We start from the raw sequence: 20,165 nt of genomic DNA on the forward strand, positions 1-20,165 counted from the left end.
TCTGTTACTGCTCTGTGACGTCACTTCGAGGAAATGAAAACCTAGGTAAAAATCCATACAAGTCAGAGCCCCGTCACGTAGCAACAATCAGGCCCGGGAAGACAGGAAGTAAGGCACATAAGCCTTTAAAATAAAAGCTCAAAGTCAAGGCTTAGTTTAGATTTCATTTTGTTGTGCGTTTCTAAAATTTGTAAATTTTATTGTTTTTATTCTGATAATAAAGAATATATTTCAGGCCAATGTTAGCGAAACTTATGTAAACATAAGCATTAATGTCTTTTCACATTTGCTCTTATCTCATAGCAACTTTGTTCATACATACAGATAAGGCTTGTCTTTCTTTCTTTCTTTCTTTCTTTCTTTCTTTCTTTGCCTAAATTTACTGACAAGTAATATACCCAATTGAACAGTTACTCAATTACAGCAGAATGATGTAAAAAAAAAAAAAAAAAAGAAAAAAAAAAAGAAAAGATATGTTCAAATGTTGTTTCATGTGACTGGCTAGACTGTATTGGACTGGAGTTTTTTTGTTTTACCTTACATTTCTTTTTTCCATCTCATTGTTGCTGTAATTCCTTCTCTATATTGTCTGGGACACATTTTTTCAAATGTTAACATGTATTGTAGCCATCACAGGCGAATAAAAACAAACCAAAGAAGAACTCAGAGAAGTATCTGTAAATGTATTTTTCTATTTAAAATAAAGTGATTTTAAAAAACGTAATAGACATTGTTGCAAAAATTCTCAAGTTTTTTTCACTTTCCAGACCTGAAAAACAGATATTGTCAAAGTGATTTTATTTTTTAAAACAGTCACCGGAAGTGCTCTGTTTCTGCACGTGACTTGACGTTGCTACACACCAGAAACAGCAATACAAGGTTGTTGGACACACTTTGCTGTCTGTTCGAGTGTTTTTATGTGTTTTCGGAGTTAACGTCCAGACCGTGTTTAGCTCCGGAGCTGACGGCGGGTGAGTTGACACCTTTAAACTTGTTTAATGTCTGATGTGACGCAGTTAGGTTTGGGTTAAACCGGATCTGGCTTGTGTAAGTTCCTGGTAACTTTTCAGTGCTTTAATAAGAGTCGCAGACTGGATGGCCCCACCTGGGGCAAAGCGAAAGTACAATTATACCAACGGAAGCCCAAAAATTAATATTTCCAAAAGGTCTTTACAGGGAGAATGTGTCTGTAGTCTAACACGACGATGTTAAAGTGACATATTTATCCCACGGGTGTCCACTGTTTTATTCCTGAAGTGAGTAGTTACAGTTCAACGGTTGAATCTCCTCTGATATGCCCCTAAAATAATCATAGTTATCTATTTGAGGCGGTTATTTTGTAACTGGGCAGAAGTAAAAAAACAGTGCCTTCTATCATTGAAATAAAATTGAATTATCATGTGACCTGCTGATGAAATAATTTCATTTTCGATGCCGTATGTCTTGCTTGTTTTCTGCTGCATGCTGAATCACTGAGTCACCTAGTGATGACAACATGGAGTTGTTTGTTTTGTATTGAGTTGATAATAATTAGTGGGTAATCAATGGTGCTATATTTTAGAAACTTGGCCATAAAAGTATTTCTGATAAAGGTTACATTACATTAGATTATTCCCAGATTTACCTCTAAATCAGTTAACACTGTATGTCAGAGTGCGTAAAATCAACCCCACAGTCTCCACACAGAACAATAATAAGTCCAATATTCCAAAGAGAAACACACAAATCATGTATAATGTGACTGAGCAATTTGTGCAAAGGCCTGTAGCTGATTTTCTTCCTAGTTGTAGAAAAGAAAGTTCTGTTTCCCTCAACAATCGTGTTTATTTGCTGTATATGTAAATCTTGATCATCACAGATGAAGTGAAACAAGCTACAGGAAGTCAGTTCTGCTACTGTCCTCTTTTCCCTCATAGTTACTGTGTCATTAGTGCTGTTATATCAATATTCAAAATCAAAACTCTTTTTCTCTTCTTTTTTCTTCCTTAGCATCATGGCGTCTGGAGGCCCCATGATGAACGGTGACATCTCTCGCTCTGCTGGTCAGTCTGGCACACTGGAGGAAACCCTGCAGCAGATGAACATCCTCATCCAGGAGAACAGGGACCTGAAAGGTGAGAGTAGTTTGGTGTTCAGAGGTCTGGGTTCAGGGATGAGGAGACAGCTGTCCGTTCAGGATTTTAATTTGTTGTTCTTGCAACATTCAATAATGAAGAACTCTGCCCAAGTCATCCTTAACACACTTATCAGGACCGGCATTGCTGTCATGGGTCAAAGGTCAGTGAGTGTTGCTTTCCTGATGGCTTCTGTCAGGGTGGAGTTTCAGTGGAGTGCTGTAGTGGTAGAAACCAGCTGTATGGTAATGGAAAAAGCAGAGGGCCCAAAACGTGTAACAGCTGCTGAAAGGGAAATAATTCAAATGACTCGGCTAGTACAATGTGCATTTATTCAAATCCTCTGTCTGTCTCAGAGGCCCTGCGTCAGACCAACCTGACAATGAAGGAGCGTTTTGAGGGTCTGTCTGCGTGGCGGGAGAAGCAGCGGGAGGAGCGGGACTTCCTGGAGAGCAGGCTGGAGGAGGCTCGTGGCCGCATGGAAGCGCTGAACCGCCAAAACCAAGAGCTGACCAGGAGGCTGGAGGAGGTGGGGAAGGCAGGAGGATCCCAGGTAAAGCAGCAGAGAGCCAGTGTTATGTTCCCTAAGTTTGAAATGATCTTTTTCTATATTCTGTATTTCCAATGACACTTCATCCACCTCATTATTTCTGTCAAGTTGAATCATAACCAAATGAACACTTCAACTACTTCATATTCTGCATTGGTGACATGTGATGTCACATCCAGGCAACATCATCAGAGCTGGAGGTCCTGCGCGCCCAGGTTGCTCGCCTGCAGGCAGAAAAGAACGACCTGGTGGCCATGAACTCTGAGCTGCAGCTGAAGGCGGACCAGGACTCTCGGGACGACGACTTCATCGAGGTCATCAGGGTCTCGGTGAGGTGCAAAACACACATACACACACACACACACACACACACACACGCACACACACACACACACACTCGTATTCAAAGACATTAGAAATCCACTCAGTGTTTGAATCAGAATTTTCTTCTATTCCACCTGGAACAGAAAAAAATCTTAACTGAAGTCATGCTGTTACAGGCAACCTGAGTAGTATTCAAGAAATTCAGTTAAGATTTTTAGTAAAAATACAGTTTCATTCTGCGATCATGGGTGTAATCCAAAATTTGGCGTCCAACTGGGTCTTTTTATTCCCAGGATGGAGGCGTCGATGGCGTGAACGACGTGTGCGGCACAGAGCGCAGCAGACGTCTGGAGCTGAGCATGACGGCGTCCCGGCTGGACAGCAAGGAGGGGACGGTGAGCCAGTTGCTCCAGTCGCTGAGGAACGAGACTCAGCGGGCCGATCAGCTGCAGACAGAGCTGCAGGACTGTGCTGCCAGGTAGACGACTTAAAGGAACAGTTCATTTGTGATTTTTGCAGTAAAACCACTTCATCTTCCAAAATCCTTTTGTTTTCATTTAACCTCACCTGTTGAAATTTCTCACTTTTACTCCACAGAATTAAAGAGCTGGAGGAGACGAAGAGTAACGTGGAGGAATCAACACAGACGACCCAGCCAGAGACCACGGACACCAAGGAAGAGAAGGTATTTCTTTTACTCAGTTTTCACAATTCACAAGAAAAGTAAGCTCTCCATGCTGTCCCTGTTGGGAGATGTTTACGTCCCCATGTTTGTGTGCCGTTACGCAAACATTCAGGCATTATCTGAGGTGGAGAATCTCAAGTCTCAGATGATGACACTGTTCAAAGAGCTGCAGCAGGCCCAGAGCAAGCTGGATGAAGCAGAAGGCATGAAGAAGAACCTGCAGGACAGGTTAGGCCCACACACTCACACGCATACACATACTGTATCCATATTTGTTTCAATTCTGCACTACAGGGAGATGCAGGAAGGACATTACCCAAATATTTGCAAATGTTTCATCTTTTTTTTCATCTGATGTCCTGATTACCATCATTTTGATCTGCGAGTGTCTTTTTGTTGTGCGCAGATGCCGGGAGGTGGAGCAGGACGTGGCCACTCTGAAGGCTCAGCTGGTGGAGAAACAGGCCGTTCAGTCGGAGAACGACCGGCTGAAGCTGCAGCTGGACAGCATGCAGGCCCAGAGCCAGATGGAGCAGAAGAAGGCCGGGGAGGAGAGGTCAGAGGGCGCACACAAATACAGCACACGCAGACATTAACAGGTCGTGTGTTAGCTTGAATCTCAACTGATTTGTATTGGAAACCCCCATTTTCCCCTAAGCCACCATGATGTCTATTTCCTAGCAGTGATTAGACTCTATCTGCGAACACACACACACACACACATACACACACTGAGTCACTGGTAACTCCCCTCCCCCCTCCCCCACAGAAACACCCTGGCCCAGCTGAAGGACGCCTATACCAAACTGTTTGAAGACTACAATGAGCTCAAAGAGGAGAAGAAGAAAAAAGAGGTAACTTCATGTAGAAGAACGAGAACATTTTCTCATTTCTGGAGCTGATTTCCACCAAACCACATGCAGCTATGAGAGGATGAATCAGGGGCGGTTTTAGGTTCAGTGGAGAGCTGTTGACACTGTTGTAGAGATATTTATTAGGGATGCTCCAATCACGTTTTTTCCCCGCTGATACCGATACCGACGCTCATCATCTATGACTGAGGTTGGCTGATCATTTTTTTATGTTTTGTTATAGCAGCAACAAGTTTCCCACTGTAAGCACAACTGAATTACACAATGTAATAATGAATTAATTACATGTGTTAATTTAAGTGAATCAACACAATAATTAACAGACTGAAAAAAATGATTAAGCCTATTCAATGGGCTAAACAGTACAAATAGTCTAATGAATAAAATTCAGCATGTCGCAGAACATTTACTCAGTTGCATTTTACAAACTAAAGAGTAATAGGATTTATAGTCAGATACAGAATACATTCAAATTGTTGGTATTTTATTGTGGCATTTCAGATGGCGTACGTTATATCAGTCTCACACACTTTGTAAAAGTTCCACACGTTTTTTTTTTTTTTTTTAAAGAATACTCCAGCTACTGAATTTAAAATAAGAGCAGATGGTTATTTCAGCTAGCACTGACTAGACAAACTGGGCAGCGCTGTGTATTCAGACACACCTGCAGGGCTCTGCCATCTGGCGGCACTCGCAGCTGTTTGGGATCCAGGGAGGGGACGAGTCAGGTGGACTGCAGGTTGGCCTTTGAGCGGGCGTTATCATCATTTACCTGGGGAGGCTGTGGTTCAGCTTGTCCAGCACTTTCTTACACAGTGTTTATGTTTTATAATCAGTCTGCACGTTGCGCACACACACACACACACACAAGATGTCCTGCCATGCTGAAGTTACCAAATCGAGTCAACACTATTTAAAATTTCCAACTCAGTTCTGAGTAAATGAAGCTGTGTTTACTTGCTTCAGTTTGGGGGCTGATTATCAAAAGCTGTTCACTGGAAACTCTCAGGGGAGGAGGGACGGCTCTGTTTTCCTTCTGTCATTACTTTGCTCCGATCATTCACTGTAAAACACAGAGGTTCTTACGCAGCTATGATCGTGGTTTAGTAGAAAATATGCCATGATTGGTGAACAGGCTATGGGATAAACACTTACAAAATGAGCTCCAGACATGTTTGACGTCTGTCCTCTGCTGCTGCAGTCTCAGCTGGTGCAGAAGGAGGTGGTGGACGAGCTGCAGGTCCGGCTGACTGCTGCTGAAGAAGCCCTGGCTGTTAAACAGAGCAAGATTGATGACATGAAGCAGGAGATCTTCCACAAGGAGAAGGAGCTGGAGACCATATCCGTGTTCCAGGCTCAGGTCAGTGGGTGTATTAATGTTTCTGATGCGTTCACATGGCTCTCTTCAGTTTCCTGGTGGTCATTTTTTGTCGTATTCTCTGTGCAGGCGGAGGTCTACTCCTCAGACTTCTATGCTGAGCGGGCGGCGAGGGAGAAACTCCATGAGGAGAAAGAGCGTCTGGCTGCTCAGCTGGAATATGTTAAGAAGCAGAACACCCAGCTGCAGGATGAGATGGACTCGCTGGGCCGGTATGGAATCAGATAGAAGACTTTAAGTGTGTGTAGCACCGGGAATATTAGATTTGTACAATATCCTGACCCTGGAGCCGTTTATCAGCGTGGCTCTAGCTCAGTGCAGCCTCTTCCCTTGTCTCTCTCCACAGGCAGTCGCTGAATGAGATGCAGAGAAGACATGTGTCTCTGGGAGGGAATCAACATGGAGCCGGTGCAGCTCTGGTTGGAAGAGGTACAGCTTGCTTTTTTTGCCCAGAGATTAGCCTTACAAGCACCTTCCCTCCAGGATCTGCACAAGCCCTACGTTCTTTACCTGACTGATCAACCCTTAACATAGATCAGCTGACTTTTTTTGGTCAATAGGGGCAGTGCAGAAAGCTGTAAACACAACATTAAAATATTACCACTTTATGAAGTAGGTATGTTAGTAAACAGTTGCTTATTTACACATCTAGCACACCCAGAGCCACATTAGCATAAACCACACAGCGAGCTAGTTCACTAGCTTAGCTCAGTGTAAGTGAAACACTTATGGAGCAGGCTCAGGTTGTGATCAGTGTCTCCGACTCGCAGGTACTGACTGGCAGCATCAGGGAAACATTCCTGAACACGCCTGTCCCAAGTGCAACGAGATCCTGCCAGACCTGGACTCCCTGCAGATCCACATCATGGACTGCATCAACTAGACCTCCATGGTTACAAGCATCTACGACAACAGCAGCAGCAGCAGCATTAGCACCTTAAACTGAGTCTTCCTCTGCTTTTGACCTATACATCCTCTGATCGCTGTGACAACGCTCCACAGATCGCCCTACAACATCAGTAACAGCCACTGTACGATGGGAACACTTTGCTTTTGTCAGAATGTAAGTCGATGGATTTAAAGCTGGAATAAGTGTGAACAGAATATGTCATCTCTAGCATGTTGTATATTTGAAAACTGCTCAAACACATTTGGAATAGTGATAAAACAATATTATAGGACACATCCACTTGTAGGTTAGAGCCCGTCTCCTCTGACATATAATCTGATTGTTGCTGTGAGGAATGAAAACAAGCTGAAGATGAAATTTCTCAAGGCATAAACAAATCTGGAACATCAAAACAGGAAGCACACAAACCCTTTCACAAGATGTCAGTTTGGTGCTGTCTGCCCGTCACACACACGTTAAATAATCTACCAAAGTTGAGCCTTTACAAGTTGTATTTGTACCAAGTTTGTTGCTGAAGGCTTTTTATTTTTTAATTTTTTGAAGGTTTCCTCATCAGATCAAAATGAAACTCTTTCTATATTTTTTGCTTGGAAAAAGATATTTTAGCTCATAAATGGGTTTTTGCTGTTGGTGTAAGAAGGAGCATGCACCATGTTAATAATTAATATTAAGATATATATTTTATTTTCACTCTGCAGATGATATCTGGAAATGATAAAGCACTATATTTAACTTGTTAATCAACCTGACTGTAAGTGACAGCTTTTGTACTGGATGTGTATGTGCAGGAGGCTCTGACATACTGCTGAGTATACTATATTACAAAGGCCCTCTGAGTTCATGTTGTAATTCTGTCAATAAAAGTAATTTGTGAACTTCTGTCTACGTTTATTCACATTGTGACATCACAAAACCTGGAAGTTTCCTTCTCTAAGTATTTTTAAAGACATTTAAATAAGAACCAGTATTTTATATAATGACAATAAAATGAACCTGAATTGAATCTGAACTTAGTGATGTAGTGTGTCACCCCATTTAAACCCAGATGTGGAGGATTTTCTTATTTCTGACCTTGGCGAACCGGAGTGGTTAAATTGAAAAATAAAATGATGAATACCATGTAGCCATGTCCTATAGCTTTGTATAATCTCAGACATACTTGTTTGAACGCAGTGTTTGAAGAGTGCTTGTGCATCTGTGCTGCTGGTGACAGCCTCCACCACAGGCTGGTCTATCTACTGATGATCCGTGGATGAACAGTATGTGCTTCTGTGCAGATGTAAAATCAGTTTTCTACCATCACTTCGGCTTTGGTTTGCCAAACTATCACACACTTCTTTGCTGTCACAACATCCTCAGGCAATCTGCAGATGTGCCCAGTTGAGATCTTTGCTGGATATCCTTTCTTCTTGTTTCTAATATGAAAAGTCTTTTTATTTTTATTTTGTATTCAATGTGGCTGTCCATCTTTGACTTGGTAACTGTGGAAGTGACTATTTTAACATCACTCTTTTTTCCATGCTTCCTTTTGGGTCCATAGATGCATCCCTGTATCGTCATGCCACAAAAGTAAAAGGCACTGTAGTCTCTGTCCTTGCTAAAGTCCTCTAGAATGACAGTATGAACTGGGTCTCGGTCTTCGTCCATCCTGTGAAGACATAACAAAACAGTTTGGCACAGGAATTTAAAAAAAAAAACCAACAACAACTAAATACTAATAATTCTTGGCTTTTATAGTCTACATTCATGAGCTTTGAGTTTGCATGACAAGAAATATAAATAAATAAAATAATCACTTTGTTTTAATTTTTGGCCTAGAAAGGATTTCTCCAGATATATTATTCACAGAGCATATAACTAATGATATAATCCAAGTGATTCTATTCACTGTGCATTCATTTATTATTGTACACATGCAGTAAATAACTGCAAATATATCTTGATCAAATCAGCAACTGTGTGAATTCATAGTTAAATAGTTAAATGCTATAATGGTACTGTAAAGGGTATAGTTGAGGTTTAGACAGTGTCAAGATCTGTCAACCCCAGTGAGTATGGTATATATGACTTAAACACTAAAAGGAAGGTTTTCCTGCGAGCTAAATCTCAGGGCAAATTACCTTCATTGGCTCATAGCCTCAGTCTTGTAAACACAGAGTTTAGGCTCCTGATTTCGCCGTGGACAAATATTACAACAAAATTAAAATCCGAAGAAATGTATGTTGGTTAATATATTTAGAACTTTAAGAATATTTATTTTTAAGAAATTCATTCCTCGGGGTTTAGCCAAAAAAAAAAAACACTCTACGACACAGACGCCTGTTTTTTCAGTCAGGCAGATCGTTGGGCGCCTAACAGACGTTTGACAACACAGCAGGGTCCTCCGTTTAGCGCCAGTTTAGATTTCCCTCGCTCTGAGTGGAGCTTGTAAAGGACAATAATGTGTCCTTCTTATGAAATATAACTTAAAGAATTGTATATAGCATAGTGTAATGTTAATTACTGGAAAATAAGCACTTTATTAACAAGTTGGACGTCGTTAAAAGGCGGTCAAAGGTACATTAGAGTCAGTGAAGGACCCAAAGCTGAACAACTAGAATCTGAGGTAAGTTTGCTTTTTCATTATGTCAGAGTAAAAGTAATGGAAAGCTAAAGGTTTAAGAAAGACTTGATCAATGGTTTCATTATAGTCAGTGAAAAAAACGAATGGTGTTAATCTCCTCAAATGTTGACATGACTTCAGTAACTGTTTCCCTTGTTAAATGTTGACTGTATGTCAGTTTAAATGGGCCCGTTAAACCAGACCGTGGCCTCACCTGAGACGGGTTACCTGAGGATGAACCTGAATCCAACACTTAACTCCTCTCTCAGAAATAGGATGGAAATCTCTGTCCAGTAGGGATTCTATAGATATTTTACCTGCACAGTACTGTGCTGCACTGGACAGATAGACACAGCAGTACTGGGTGTTACACATTGTGGATATGGTGCTGCTATACAAGGTGATAACTCAAAAGCTTGTCACTCACTTTGTGCTGTGCTTTGATAAATGTGGTTACACCAAGAACTGACAGCGATGAGTCCGTGCTAGTACCACCTGAACTGAACAGACATTTTAAATGTAAATGACATTTCTTTCAGAGACCACAACTACTAGGAAATCAATGTTTGTTGAAACTCTTGAAACAGGGCTTGAACTATGATCAGTGCCTTATAAATTTGTATTATTTAATCCAGTGTAATACTTGGAAGAAACACTAGAAAACATAGGGATTTGATTAACATCATGCAACATTGGATTAAATATTATGGGTCGTTGTAGCAGCAGATGATGTTTCATAACACAGTAAAATGAATGTAAAAAACTTACCATAAAACATACAGTTAATATAATTAAATTAATTAAATTTTTAGGGATAAAAACAGTAAAACTGACATTTTTACCCACATATGAGGGTTTTCATCATTAGCTCCATTTGAACATTTTAACCTTGTCTTTTGATCATCAGCTGTACATATGGTGCCTAAAATCTGCTCCACTCACCACCAGTACTCTGCTACTGCTACATATGCAAAACTCCCACTATGGAGCATGAAGTGACATTGCTTACCCAGCACCTTTAATTGACACTTTAATTGTGTCTCAGTTTTCAAAATGTCTTTCACATGTGTTCTTCTAGAGAGAATTTCATTTTAACTAAAAGAGCTGCTGAATTAGTCTCTCCTTCATTCCACCTATCATTCTGCCTGCACAGGTCACCAGGTCATCTGAAATCAGCCCCACCATTAACATCACAAAGATGGACAGTAAGTATCCGAAGATTTCAAACACAAAAGCTTTAATAGTTCAGGGAAACATGCCTTTACACTTATTATCTGCACAGGTGAGGATGATCTGGACATTCTGACGGCATTGCTGGCTGAGAGCGAGGGTGTCGCAGAAGATCAGGGCAGTCAGGAGCAGGCCGACGATTTGGACGGCCTGTTTGATGATGACAACGATGAGGAGGAAGAGTACAAAGAGGGCGTCGAGGAAGAAGGGGGAGATGTGGAGGCAGAGGACACAGTGTCAGATCTCTTTGGAGATGTGGATGACATTGAAAATGAGGAGAAGGACACTAAAGGAAAAGCAAGCGGAGGAGAAGCCAGTGAGAGTCTGAACAGGTCCAAGGAGGATTTACAAGGTTTGTGCCACAGCAGTCTCTCCTTCAATCTTCTAGTTGATGAACAAAGTCATTTGGTTCAGTTGAGTGTTGCTTGTTCGGTCTGTGTTCACCACTGGAGTCTTCCCTCCTCAGAGGAGCTGAGGCAGATGCAGGAGCAGATGCAGAAGTTGCAGCAGCAGCTGGAGGCGAGTCAGAAGGTTTCCACCCCATCCTCCCCTCCAGTCAGGGCTGCAGGGCGCTCAGCTGCTCCCAAACCTGTGGCCCCCAAACCAACACCTCCCCGACAGCTCACCCCCAAAGTGACCCAGGTCAAACCAGCAGCTCCCTCACAGAAGACCAAGACACAAGCAGGTGAACATGGTGTTGTACACTGGCAACTTCTGCTTTTTAATTTTTCACATAAAGTACAAAACAAATTGATAATGACACACGGGAACAGAGGTTGATTGTGCTTCTGTTTTCCTCGTTTTCTGACAACAGCAACGTCTTCATCCACTCCGGTCAGAGGAGGAGGAGGAGGAGGACGAGTGAAGCTCCAGGAGTCTTCGGACTTTTCTGACCAGCTGAATAACGCTGACTCCTTCAAACGCAAACCCAGAGTAGCTCATGAACCCAAACCCAGCACATCACCAGGTAAAACCAATCTTTACACCATCTATTCACAAAAAACAGAATCACAACAACAGTTCTGTCTTTGTAACTTGAAGACTGATGTGCAAACATACTGCTTGTGCTACCTGAATGTATTTTTCTTCCCTCAGAAGATAGGGGGCCACTGGTGGAGATTAAGATTGGCAGCTCCTTCCAGCCAGTAGAGAGCAGCAGCAGCAAGGTTTCCAATCCTCTGCGCTCACCTGCAGCCTCCCACACCAGAGCTGCTCCAGCTGCAGCAGCAGGACAGCCGAAACCCTCTTCTCTACCTCCTCTTCCTAAAGACATGGCTGTTGAGAGATACTCAGGGCTGCGGCTCAGGTCAGGACACAGAAGTTACGAGACTGACTTGTCAACATTTGAAGCTAGGCTTTCCCATCTGAATCCAGGCTCCTTTTTTTTTTTTTTTTTTTTGTAATTTCAGAAAACCGCGGGTTTCCTCCAGCGAGATGGACCGCAAGATGGCGGACCGCCGTTTCATCCGTCTGTCACAGGTGCCAGAGCGTTTGGCTCGGGAGAAACTGGAGGACAGTGACTGGGTGACGTTTGCGGTGTTGGTCAATAAGGCCACGCCACAGAGCAGCAGCAGTGTAGGTCTATGCTCAAACCTCCCAGCGTGAACTGGAACTCTGTGTTTAACTGAATACTGTCATGTGTCAACTGTTATAAATCACATTTATTCAAACTGCAAATTACTGGATGTTTTTCTTGTAGAGTTCTACAGTTTTGCTTGTCATTTTTTTTTTAACTTTGTGAACTTTGCAACATCCACACTATTGTTGTTAACAAAATCCATGTTAGTTCATCATGTAAAAAAAAAAAAGGCTCCAGCTCCAAAAAAAATAGCAGTTTTAGCATTTAACTTCAAATCTTAAAATGTATTGGAAATACGTTGAAGTGTCACATTCCTGACTGAGCGCTTCTTTCTCCACAGGGGAAAACATTCAGCATCTGGAAGCTGAATGACCTCCATAACCTGGAAGTGTTTGTGTCTCTGTTGCTGTTTGGTGAAGTCCACAAAGAGCACTGGAAGACGGAGCCGGGCACCGTTATCGGACTCCTCAACCCGAACCCCATGAAGCAGAAGGACGGATATGACGGGGTGAGTGAGAGTCTGGACAGTTTCCAGCGCAGTCTGTCATCAATGTAACCTTATTAATTCTTAGTTAATATAAAGAAGTTAATATAAAGATCAGCTCTACATGTGATTTACGATAAAAGAAAAAGAATAACGGGCACAGGAGCACAATGGTTTGTTGACCAGCGGAGGAATGTGCATCTGAACAGCCAGGCTTCTGCTCATGTGACACAGAGTTGGACTGGCATTAAACTTCAAAATAAGATACCTCAGTCCTCAGCAGAGCGTACAACTTGTCTACTGGTTTGCATTCAGAAATAGCAACACGTGGACAGCTGTGGGGTCGGTCTGGAGTCAGTCTGTAGACTGTCAGACCCACAGTGGAGAAAACCTGCTCAGATCTGATGTCCCAACATATTTAACCAATTAACTGTTAGTTAATCAGTCAAAATCCTCATTGTCAGTTAACGGTTAATTATGAACAACACTAGTAAAGATCCTCCAGCCAGTTGCACCATTCACCACCTTTGGAGATTCGGGACATTGCTCTTTCACTTTCCCTGACCGAATGTTTCCTGCGCCGAGAATCAAACCGGTGACTTTCCACTCACAAGTCTGGATCTCTAAGGCCCTTAACTAAACACACTCTGAATGACAATACCAGACAATTACAGTTTCATTTGTGAAGGTCCCCGCTAAAAAGCATCGACAACCTTCCTCTTGAAGTTCAACAACTGTCTCCAGCTGCTCACACAATGGAATGAAGGTAGAAATGAGAGGTTGAGGTCCAGGAGAGGAAAAAAATTCCAAAACATTTTAATGTCGGAAGCTAAACTGGGACCAAATTACAGTTTAATTTGCAACATTTAAGTATAATCAAAGACAAGGGCAGATTTGAACACCAGTAAAATCACCAAGAGTCCCTGCGTTTGTTTATTCATTATTTTCTAAAATGCAACATTAAATGCCGCTGATGTTATAAAAAGCAGGACTTCACCGCTTTGTATATTTCCTGGTCAGATTCTAACAAACTGGGTCAGAACTAAATTACATGTGACGCTTTCATTACTGTTGAGAATGAATAGTTTTCACTCAGGGTGAAGCGACGACCTTGTTTTATTTATGTTTTACTGAATCTGTTTTAAGATTTTTTTTATTTTTTATTTTCTGTCACTGACGGTTTGGCAGCTGAAGCCTCGTCAGTTAAAGCTGGAGACAGACGAGTGGTTTCAGTGAAAATAGCCAGTCGGGACACTGGTGTCAGCGTCGCATGATAAACTGACATGTTAGGAGAAGAAAGTGGTGAGGAAGGTTCCCATTTTCACACCACACGCACACAAACGCGCACACACACACACAAACACACACACACACAGAGGGCAGTTTGCTTTCAGAGTAACCTCAGTCTGTAGCAGAAAAACAGTCACAGCTTCTGGCGTTTCAGGCACAACTTTGTGTTTCTTTGTGTATCGTTTTGTTTTTTGAACTAGTTTTCCCAGTTGGTCCAGGTGGACTGGAAACCACTTCAAGACTGGACTGATTGTTTTCTCCTTTTGTTCTTGTGATTCTTCAGCTTTTTATTTTTTCTGAAATCCTGAAAGGAGTTTTAATCAGCTGGGTTCAATTAAAGTTTCAAAAGTTTGATATTAGGGCTGCAACAAATGATTGTTTTCAGTTTCAGATTAATCTGCTAATTATTTTCTTGATTAATCAATTGGTTGTTTGGTCCATAAATTGTCTGAGAATAGGGAAAAAATGAGACAATTTCAGATTTTCAGGTGATTTATTTTATCCAACCAAACTGTCGGATACTGGGTCCTCACAGAGAGAAAACAACTTAAATAGCTGATTATTTTCAATATTCCTTCAATTGAGTAATCAATTAATTGTTTCAGCTCCAGTTTTAATGAAAATCCAAATGTTGTGAAACATTTAGGAAGAAGATAAAAATGTCAACACATCATTAATCTATAAAACTAGAATGGCACTGAGAGAGCACACACCTCCGCCGAGGTCAACGTCAAACAACACGCACCAGAGCTCAGAGGAAAAATTCTAATTCATAGTAAAAGATCCGGATCTTCCCCAAAATGTGATGAGTTCTTCCCTGGTTCAGTGCAAATCGGTTCAGTACTTCTGTGTAATCCTGCTGAGAAACGACAGGAAACATGGAAACATAACCTCCTTGCTGGAGTTGACAAATACTACAAAAATAAATAAATTGTATTTGTTGATAAGTAACAAGAAATTGCAGCAAAACAGCAGCAAACATATGTTTTGGAAACAGTTAAATAACAGTGAAAGGTTCGCCCTCCAATCTGCATAAGACTTCAGAATAATTGAAAAAAAAAACAGACAACTCAACAGAAGAAAGAAAAAAGCCAATATTTTCTGTTTGTTGCATTTATACTGCTTTTTATTGTGAACTGATTCCCCTTGCAGAAAATAAAAGTTTGTGTTGAACATGTGCAGGTCAGCCTGACGGTGGATCACCCACAGAAGGTGCTGGTGATGGGTGAAGCTCAGGACTACAGCACCTGCAAGGCCATGAAGAAGAACGGAGACCCCTGCTCTCAGATTGTCAACATGGTGGGTCCATCCTCTCGAGCTCTGCCTGTGTCGTACACATCTGAACCCGCATTCCATTATATTCCATTACATTGCATTATTTCTTACAGCAGACTTGTTTCTATATGATTGTTTACAGTACGAGTGCCAGTACTGCCAGTACCACGTCAAGGCCCAGTATAAGAAGATGAGCTCAAAGAGGGCCGAGCTGCAGTCAACATTCTCTGGAAAAGCTCCCAACAAGGTGAAAGTGAAGGGCGGCGGCCTGAGAGAGCGGCTGTGTCAGGACGGCTTCTACTACGGCGGCGTCTCCTCGGCCGCCTGCGCCTCCTCGCTGTGAGTGATGTCAGATGTCACCGTTTTCCTCACGTGTTTTCACGACATTTCAAACTTTATCAAGTTTACTGTAAATCTTTCCTGTAATGAACAGAGGCTAATTATGCAATTTAATAATAATGAATGCAGTCATTTTAAAAGCTGAAAGTGTTGGTTTCAATCAAAAACTGAACTCAACTTTTAAAAAAGTTTAATTTCCTATTGGTTCTTAAAAGTGGTTTATAAGGATTTCTGAGGGTTACAAGTGTGAAAAATGTTCTTTTCTATTGGTGGGTAGCTTAACTGATAAGAATGTAGGCAGGCGTATAAAAGTGAAGTCAATTTTTATTTGTGTAGCACCAATTCACAACAGAAGTTCTCTCCAAGTACAATTCAAATAGACAAGGTCTAGACCTTCTCTTTATTTACAGAGACCCACCAGTTCCCTCCGAGAGCAGCACTCGGCGACAGTGGCATGAAAAACTTCCTTTAAAGAGACGGAAACATCAAGCAGAACCAGACTCAGGGTGGGAGGCCATCTGCCTCGAGAAGAAAGAAGGGAGAGAGAGAGGGAGAGAGAGAGAGAGAGAGAGGCACACTCAGCCTGGGTGCTCATGTGCTCGAGGGAAAAACTGGAAAAGTTGGAATGATGCAGTGATTTTCAGAAAGTTTGCAGTGATGTGGTCGGCAGGACAACCTGGACTTTACTGTATAGATAAGCATTTTGCTTTGGCCTGAGCCTGTTCAGTCACTACTTCATACATAGACAGTTGACTTGTCTCTTACTCCGTATTGTTTATATTTACTGTGAAAAACTGAAAAACTACTACTACCACTGCAGCAGACAGTGAGATCACAATCCAAATTGGACTCTGGCTGAAACTGTATTCCCAGTGTGTGTTTTGAAGTCGAGCTAACTGCGACTTACAAAGCCAGGAACACAGTGTGGGACTGGGCAGGAGCTCAGGACACTTTCAGTAACAGGTCTTCTGTGTTACAGGACAGCGACCAAACCGAACAAACCCATTCAGAAAACTCTGGACAAGCTGTTTGTGAAAGGCTCGACTCAGCTGGTCGATCAGGCCAAGAGGCTCGGTAAGAACCACACATGATAAATCGTGTTAACACTTGTTTTCTGACTATGATCCAATCAATTCTTCAGTCTCTATTGCATATATATGGTCTAAGCTTAAATGTAGTACAGATACATAAACACAAAACAAATCCAGAGGTTTTCAAACTGAGAGTTGAACAGATACTGTATGAGGAGAAAGGGCTGGCTTCATGCTGGTGTTCTGAAACAGCTGGATGTTATTATAATCTGTTCTGCTGATTTGGGCCACGTATCAACGCGATGAGCCGCAGCAGCTCTGACACATTCATGCAGACAACTTGTTGCAATGTGCAGCAGAAGTGTCATTCCTTCTCTTAATCATAACTCAGTCAGATCTGAACAGACATGAAACACATGTTTTTAGATTCAGTGTCACTTTCACTTTCACGTTGATCATTAGTTACAGCCATAAATCTGCTGCAGAACCGGCCTGAGAATCATCATGTTTTTAAGTTTGCTTCAGTATTAAAGTGATCAGTGGTGGATGTCTGTACATCCATGGGTACATTGATTACTTATAGTTAATTCAGTGTATTTATAATGGTGCCAGTCTGTTAAAGTGACAGATTTAGGTTAAAAGACGAGGCTCAAGTTGTGTTTTGTTGAGAACTACCATCTTAACCTGATTTTGTCTGGTTGTCTTTTTAAAAAATATTTTAGGTTTTACAGCTAAAATAGTCTCCAAAACATTTTTCTGTGCTTTGACATTCTGTATTAAAGGTTTTTTTGTTTTTTTTCTTTTAGCCATAGAGACCGGTGAAGTTTCAGGTTGTTCTAACGAATTCAAGAGCCTGATGTCGATGCCAACACCTGGAGCTCTGCAGCTGAAGAAGCACTTAGCACATGGCAGCCAATCAGGTACACAACCTGGAAATATCCCTGTGCTTTTGACTGCTGTCCGTGTTGCATTCAAGGTTCTTGCTGCAAAAAAAAAACAAAAACTGATGAGATCAAAATAGAAAGCTTTAACAATTTACTTTAATGAGGTTAGAAAATTATATCTGCAGCCTGGGTTGATCCCAGACAGGAATCCCAGTGTTTACATTTTACATGTAATCATTTGATGAACCCGTTGTCCATCCTCAGTCTCCAAGGATCCGACTGGAGCTCCAGTTCAGTCCATCTCAGCCTCAGACCTGCTGAAGCAGCAGAAACAGAAGCAGCGGGAGCTTCTGGAGAACCGTCGACGGAGGGCGGATGAGATCCAGAAAAGGGTGCTGCAGAACTCAGAAAGGGCCAGACCTGGGTCGTCGTCCTTACCACCGAGCCGAGAGGGTCTGATGTCCCCGAAAGCAGCTTCTGAGGTCCCCAAATCCACCCAGAGCCCCGCGGCGCCTCATGCGCCCACCCTGGGCCGAGGCTTCTCCAAGGGCGAAGACATCCTGTTTTTTGAGAACAGCCCCCGTTCAGCTCCTCCTCCCAGCGCTCTCAGCCTATCAGCCGCCAAGATGGCTGCTCTGAAGAAACTGAGAGTTAAAGGGGCAGGGCTGGAAAAAGAAGACCCCAACGCAGTGAAGAGGAAGAGGAACAACAGCAGTGAGATCAGCGTTCGGGTGGAGAAGAATCTGACCTCGCCCAATGGTACATGTACACACACACACTTTTTTTTTTGTATGTAGTGTTGATTTTTTTTTTTTTTTTTATAAAATAAAATAAATAAATAACATAGCCGTTTACAAATAATCTATTTACTTTAATATATTTGCTTTCTTTCAACAGTAATACACAGTAGGTGTGTTAAAATTCATGTTAAGATTTCATATGCTAATTTTTGTAGCAGCCAAATCAGCTGAACAAATCGAAAGCTAGGTGTTTTATCTTGTATCTGATGTATCTGAATTCAACTCTTGAAATTTTCAATAACTCATTTCCCTGTTATTTTACAAATTTCAAAATCTGTTGAGACAGATTTGTTTCCATAGCTCTTCCATTTATGCTGAACAACATTAATCAACATTCTACCCTCTGCTACACTAAATCCTACATGAAGTGAGTTACTAATTGTCCTTTAACTTACCTGTTGCAGGTGAGTCGTCCAATAATGAGGATGAGGAGCCAGCCCAGAAGAAGAAGCGAGATCAGCTCCAGTACATTCAGTCAGAGGAGTTCCAGAAGATCCTCAACGCCAAATCTCGTCACGGGGTCGCGCTACAGGCGGTAAGACCAGCAGCGTCAAGCATCTATTCAAATGTGTTTTTCATAGCCCAGTTTGATGAGAGGAGATCCGATTTCCCTCTTGTTTATTTTTTTACTTTAGATCCATTGCTACATATTAAACATCATAAAGTGTGTGTGTGTGTGTGTGAATTAAAGAACCTTGTATCTGGATCTTTCAGGCGGAGTACCAGCTGCAGGAGCGCTACTTTGATGCTCTGGTGAAGAAGGAGCAGATGGAGGAGAAGATGAAGGGCATCAGGGAGATGAAGTGTCGTGCCGTCACCTGCAGAAAGGTACTGAGCAGCTTAGATAAACAAGTGTATGTGATTTAAAAAAATATATATATTATAAAATAATTTATCTTTAAGCTGACGTTGGTATGTGACTGTAATCATAAAGGAGAGCATGGTGGAAATGCTTGAGTGTCTTGAAAGTTTGAAAAATAAGCAGTTTTTTTCCCACGTTCCCTTGCTTCCAGTGTAGTTACACCTACTTTAAGCCGGCGGATCGCTGTGTGGAGGAGAATCATGATCTACGGTGGCACGACTCTGTCAAACGTTTCTTCAAATGTCCCTGCGGACAGAGAGCCATCGCTCTGGACAGACTGCCGCACAAACACTGCAGGTCAGACATGGAAACTTTGACATAATATGTGAGGTTTATTCCAGACAGGAAGATGATAATGATGATTTTCTGCCTCTCTAATATCTAATGTTTTACCATTCCAGTAACTGTGGTCTGTTTAAATGGGAGCGTGACGGGATGCTGAAGGTAAAAATTTCTTTCTGACCTTCTGAACGAAAAGAAAAAATATGTTTTATTGTTGTGAAAGAACAGGGCTGATGTTGTTGACGTTTTATTGCAGGAGAAAAAGGGACCAAAGATCGGTGGAGAGCTTCTCCTGCCTCGAGGAGAGGAGCAAGCCAAGTTCCTCAACAGCATGAATTGACAACACAAACTAGTTGTTAAGGGAACGTGTATTTAGATTTGTATGTCTACATTAATTATGTTTTTAAAGTCTGATGTTGTTTTGTTGATTATGGTGGTTCTTATGCTTGGAAATAAGCTGATTAAAGTGATGCTTTTTGCGACGTTTCACGTGAAATGTTTCATATTTCTGTTCAGCTTTTCTGCTGATAAAACACAAGAGAAGAAAAGCTGAACACGGATTCTGGTGCAGAGCAGAGGCGGGAGTAACTCACACAGGATCAAGTCTCTGGTTTGTTTGTGGGCCGCTGCAGGTCTGCGGCATCCTAGTAGGTTGCCAGGTTTGTGGGAATGGC

General features: G+C 41.9%; 2 protein-coding genes across 4 annotated transcripts; both read left to right on the plus strand.

Annotated features, from left to right (window-relative positions):
* The first annotated feature begins 814 nt into the window (after positions 1–814).
* On the plus strand, positions 815–7,708 carry optn (optineurin). Of its 2 annotated transcripts, none has more exons than XM_056368103.1 (13): positions 815–971; positions 1,990–2,114; positions 2,471–2,667; positions 2,844–2,993; positions 3,282–3,466; positions 3,586–3,673; positions 3,786–3,901; positions 4,080–4,229; positions 4,443–4,527; positions 5,747–5,905; positions 5,993–6,135; positions 6,270–6,352; positions 6,694–7,708. In XM_056368103.1, exons 2-13 carry the CDS (start codon positions 1,994–1,996, stop codon positions 6,804–6,806), a joined length of 1,590 nt encoding a protein of 529 aa, XP_056224078.1. In that variant the 5' UTR covers positions 815–971; positions 1,990–1,993; the 3' UTR covers positions 6,807–7,708. The 2 variants fall into 2 exon arrangements, with proteins under 2 accessions (XP_056224078.1, XP_056224079.1); XM_056368104.1 differs by lacking the exon at positions 815–971 and adding an exon at positions 1,125–1,256.
* A 1,516-nt stretch (positions 7,709–9,224) lies between these two features.
* Positions 9,225–19,973, plus strand: mcm10 (minichromosome maintenance 10 replication initiation factor). 2 transcript variants are annotated; one of them, XM_056367075.1, is made up of 18 exons: positions 9,225–9,438; positions 10,589–10,640; positions 10,718–11,017; positions 11,132–11,350; positions 11,480–11,632; positions 11,761–11,971; positions 12,075–12,240; positions 12,585–12,752; positions 15,201–15,317; positions 15,436–15,632; positions 16,612–16,706; positions 17,470–17,583; positions 17,812–18,306; positions 18,752–18,882; positions 19,062–19,175; positions 19,361–19,506; positions 19,611–19,653; positions 19,748–19,973. In XM_056367075.1, the coding sequence occupies exons 2-18, from the start codon at positions 10,634–10,636 to the stop codon at positions 19,829–19,831; spliced, it is 2,760 nt and encodes a 919-aa protein (XP_056223050.1). In that variant the 5' UTR covers positions 9,225–9,438; positions 10,589–10,633; the 3' UTR covers positions 19,832–19,973. The 2 variants fall into 2 exon arrangements, with proteins under 2 accessions (XP_056223050.1, XP_056223051.1); XM_056367076.1 differs by having other exon boundaries at positions 11,764–11,971.
* Positions 19,974–20,165: the final 192 nt, after the last annotated feature.

The sequence above is a fragment of the Seriola aureovittata genome, chromosome 22 (assembly GCF_021018895.1).
Source record: "Seriola aureovittata isolate HTS-2021-v1 ecotype China chromosome 22, ASM2101889v1, whole genome shotgun sequence".
NCBI lineage: Eukaryota > Metazoa > Chordata > Actinopteri > Carangiformes > Carangidae > Seriola > Seriola aureovittata.

Excerpts from the sequence above, each read along its gene's own strand:
- optn (XM_056368103.1), top strand. The coding sequence starts at position 1,994 with ATGGCGTCTGGAGGCCCCATGATGAACGGTGACATCTCTCGCTCTGCT. Across the intron at positions 3,467-3,585 it reads CTGCAGGACTGTGCTGCCAG|AATTAAAGAGCTGGAGGAGA; the intron begins GTAGACGACTTA and ends TTTACTCCACAG. Across the intron at positions 6,353-6,693 it reads TGCAGCTCTGGTTGGAAGAG|GTACTGACTGGCAGCATCAG; the intron begins GTACAGCTTGCT and ends TCCGACTCGCAG.
- mcm10 (XM_056367075.1), top strand. Across the intron at positions 11,972-12,074 it reads TACTCAGGGCTGCGGCTCAG|AAAACCGCGGGTTTCCTCCA; the intron begins GTCAGGACACAG and ends TTGTAATTTCAG. Across the intron at positions 18,307-18,751 it reads GAATCTGACCTCGCCCAATG|GTGAGTCGTCCAATAATGAG; the intron begins GTACATGTACAC and ends TACCTGTTGCAG.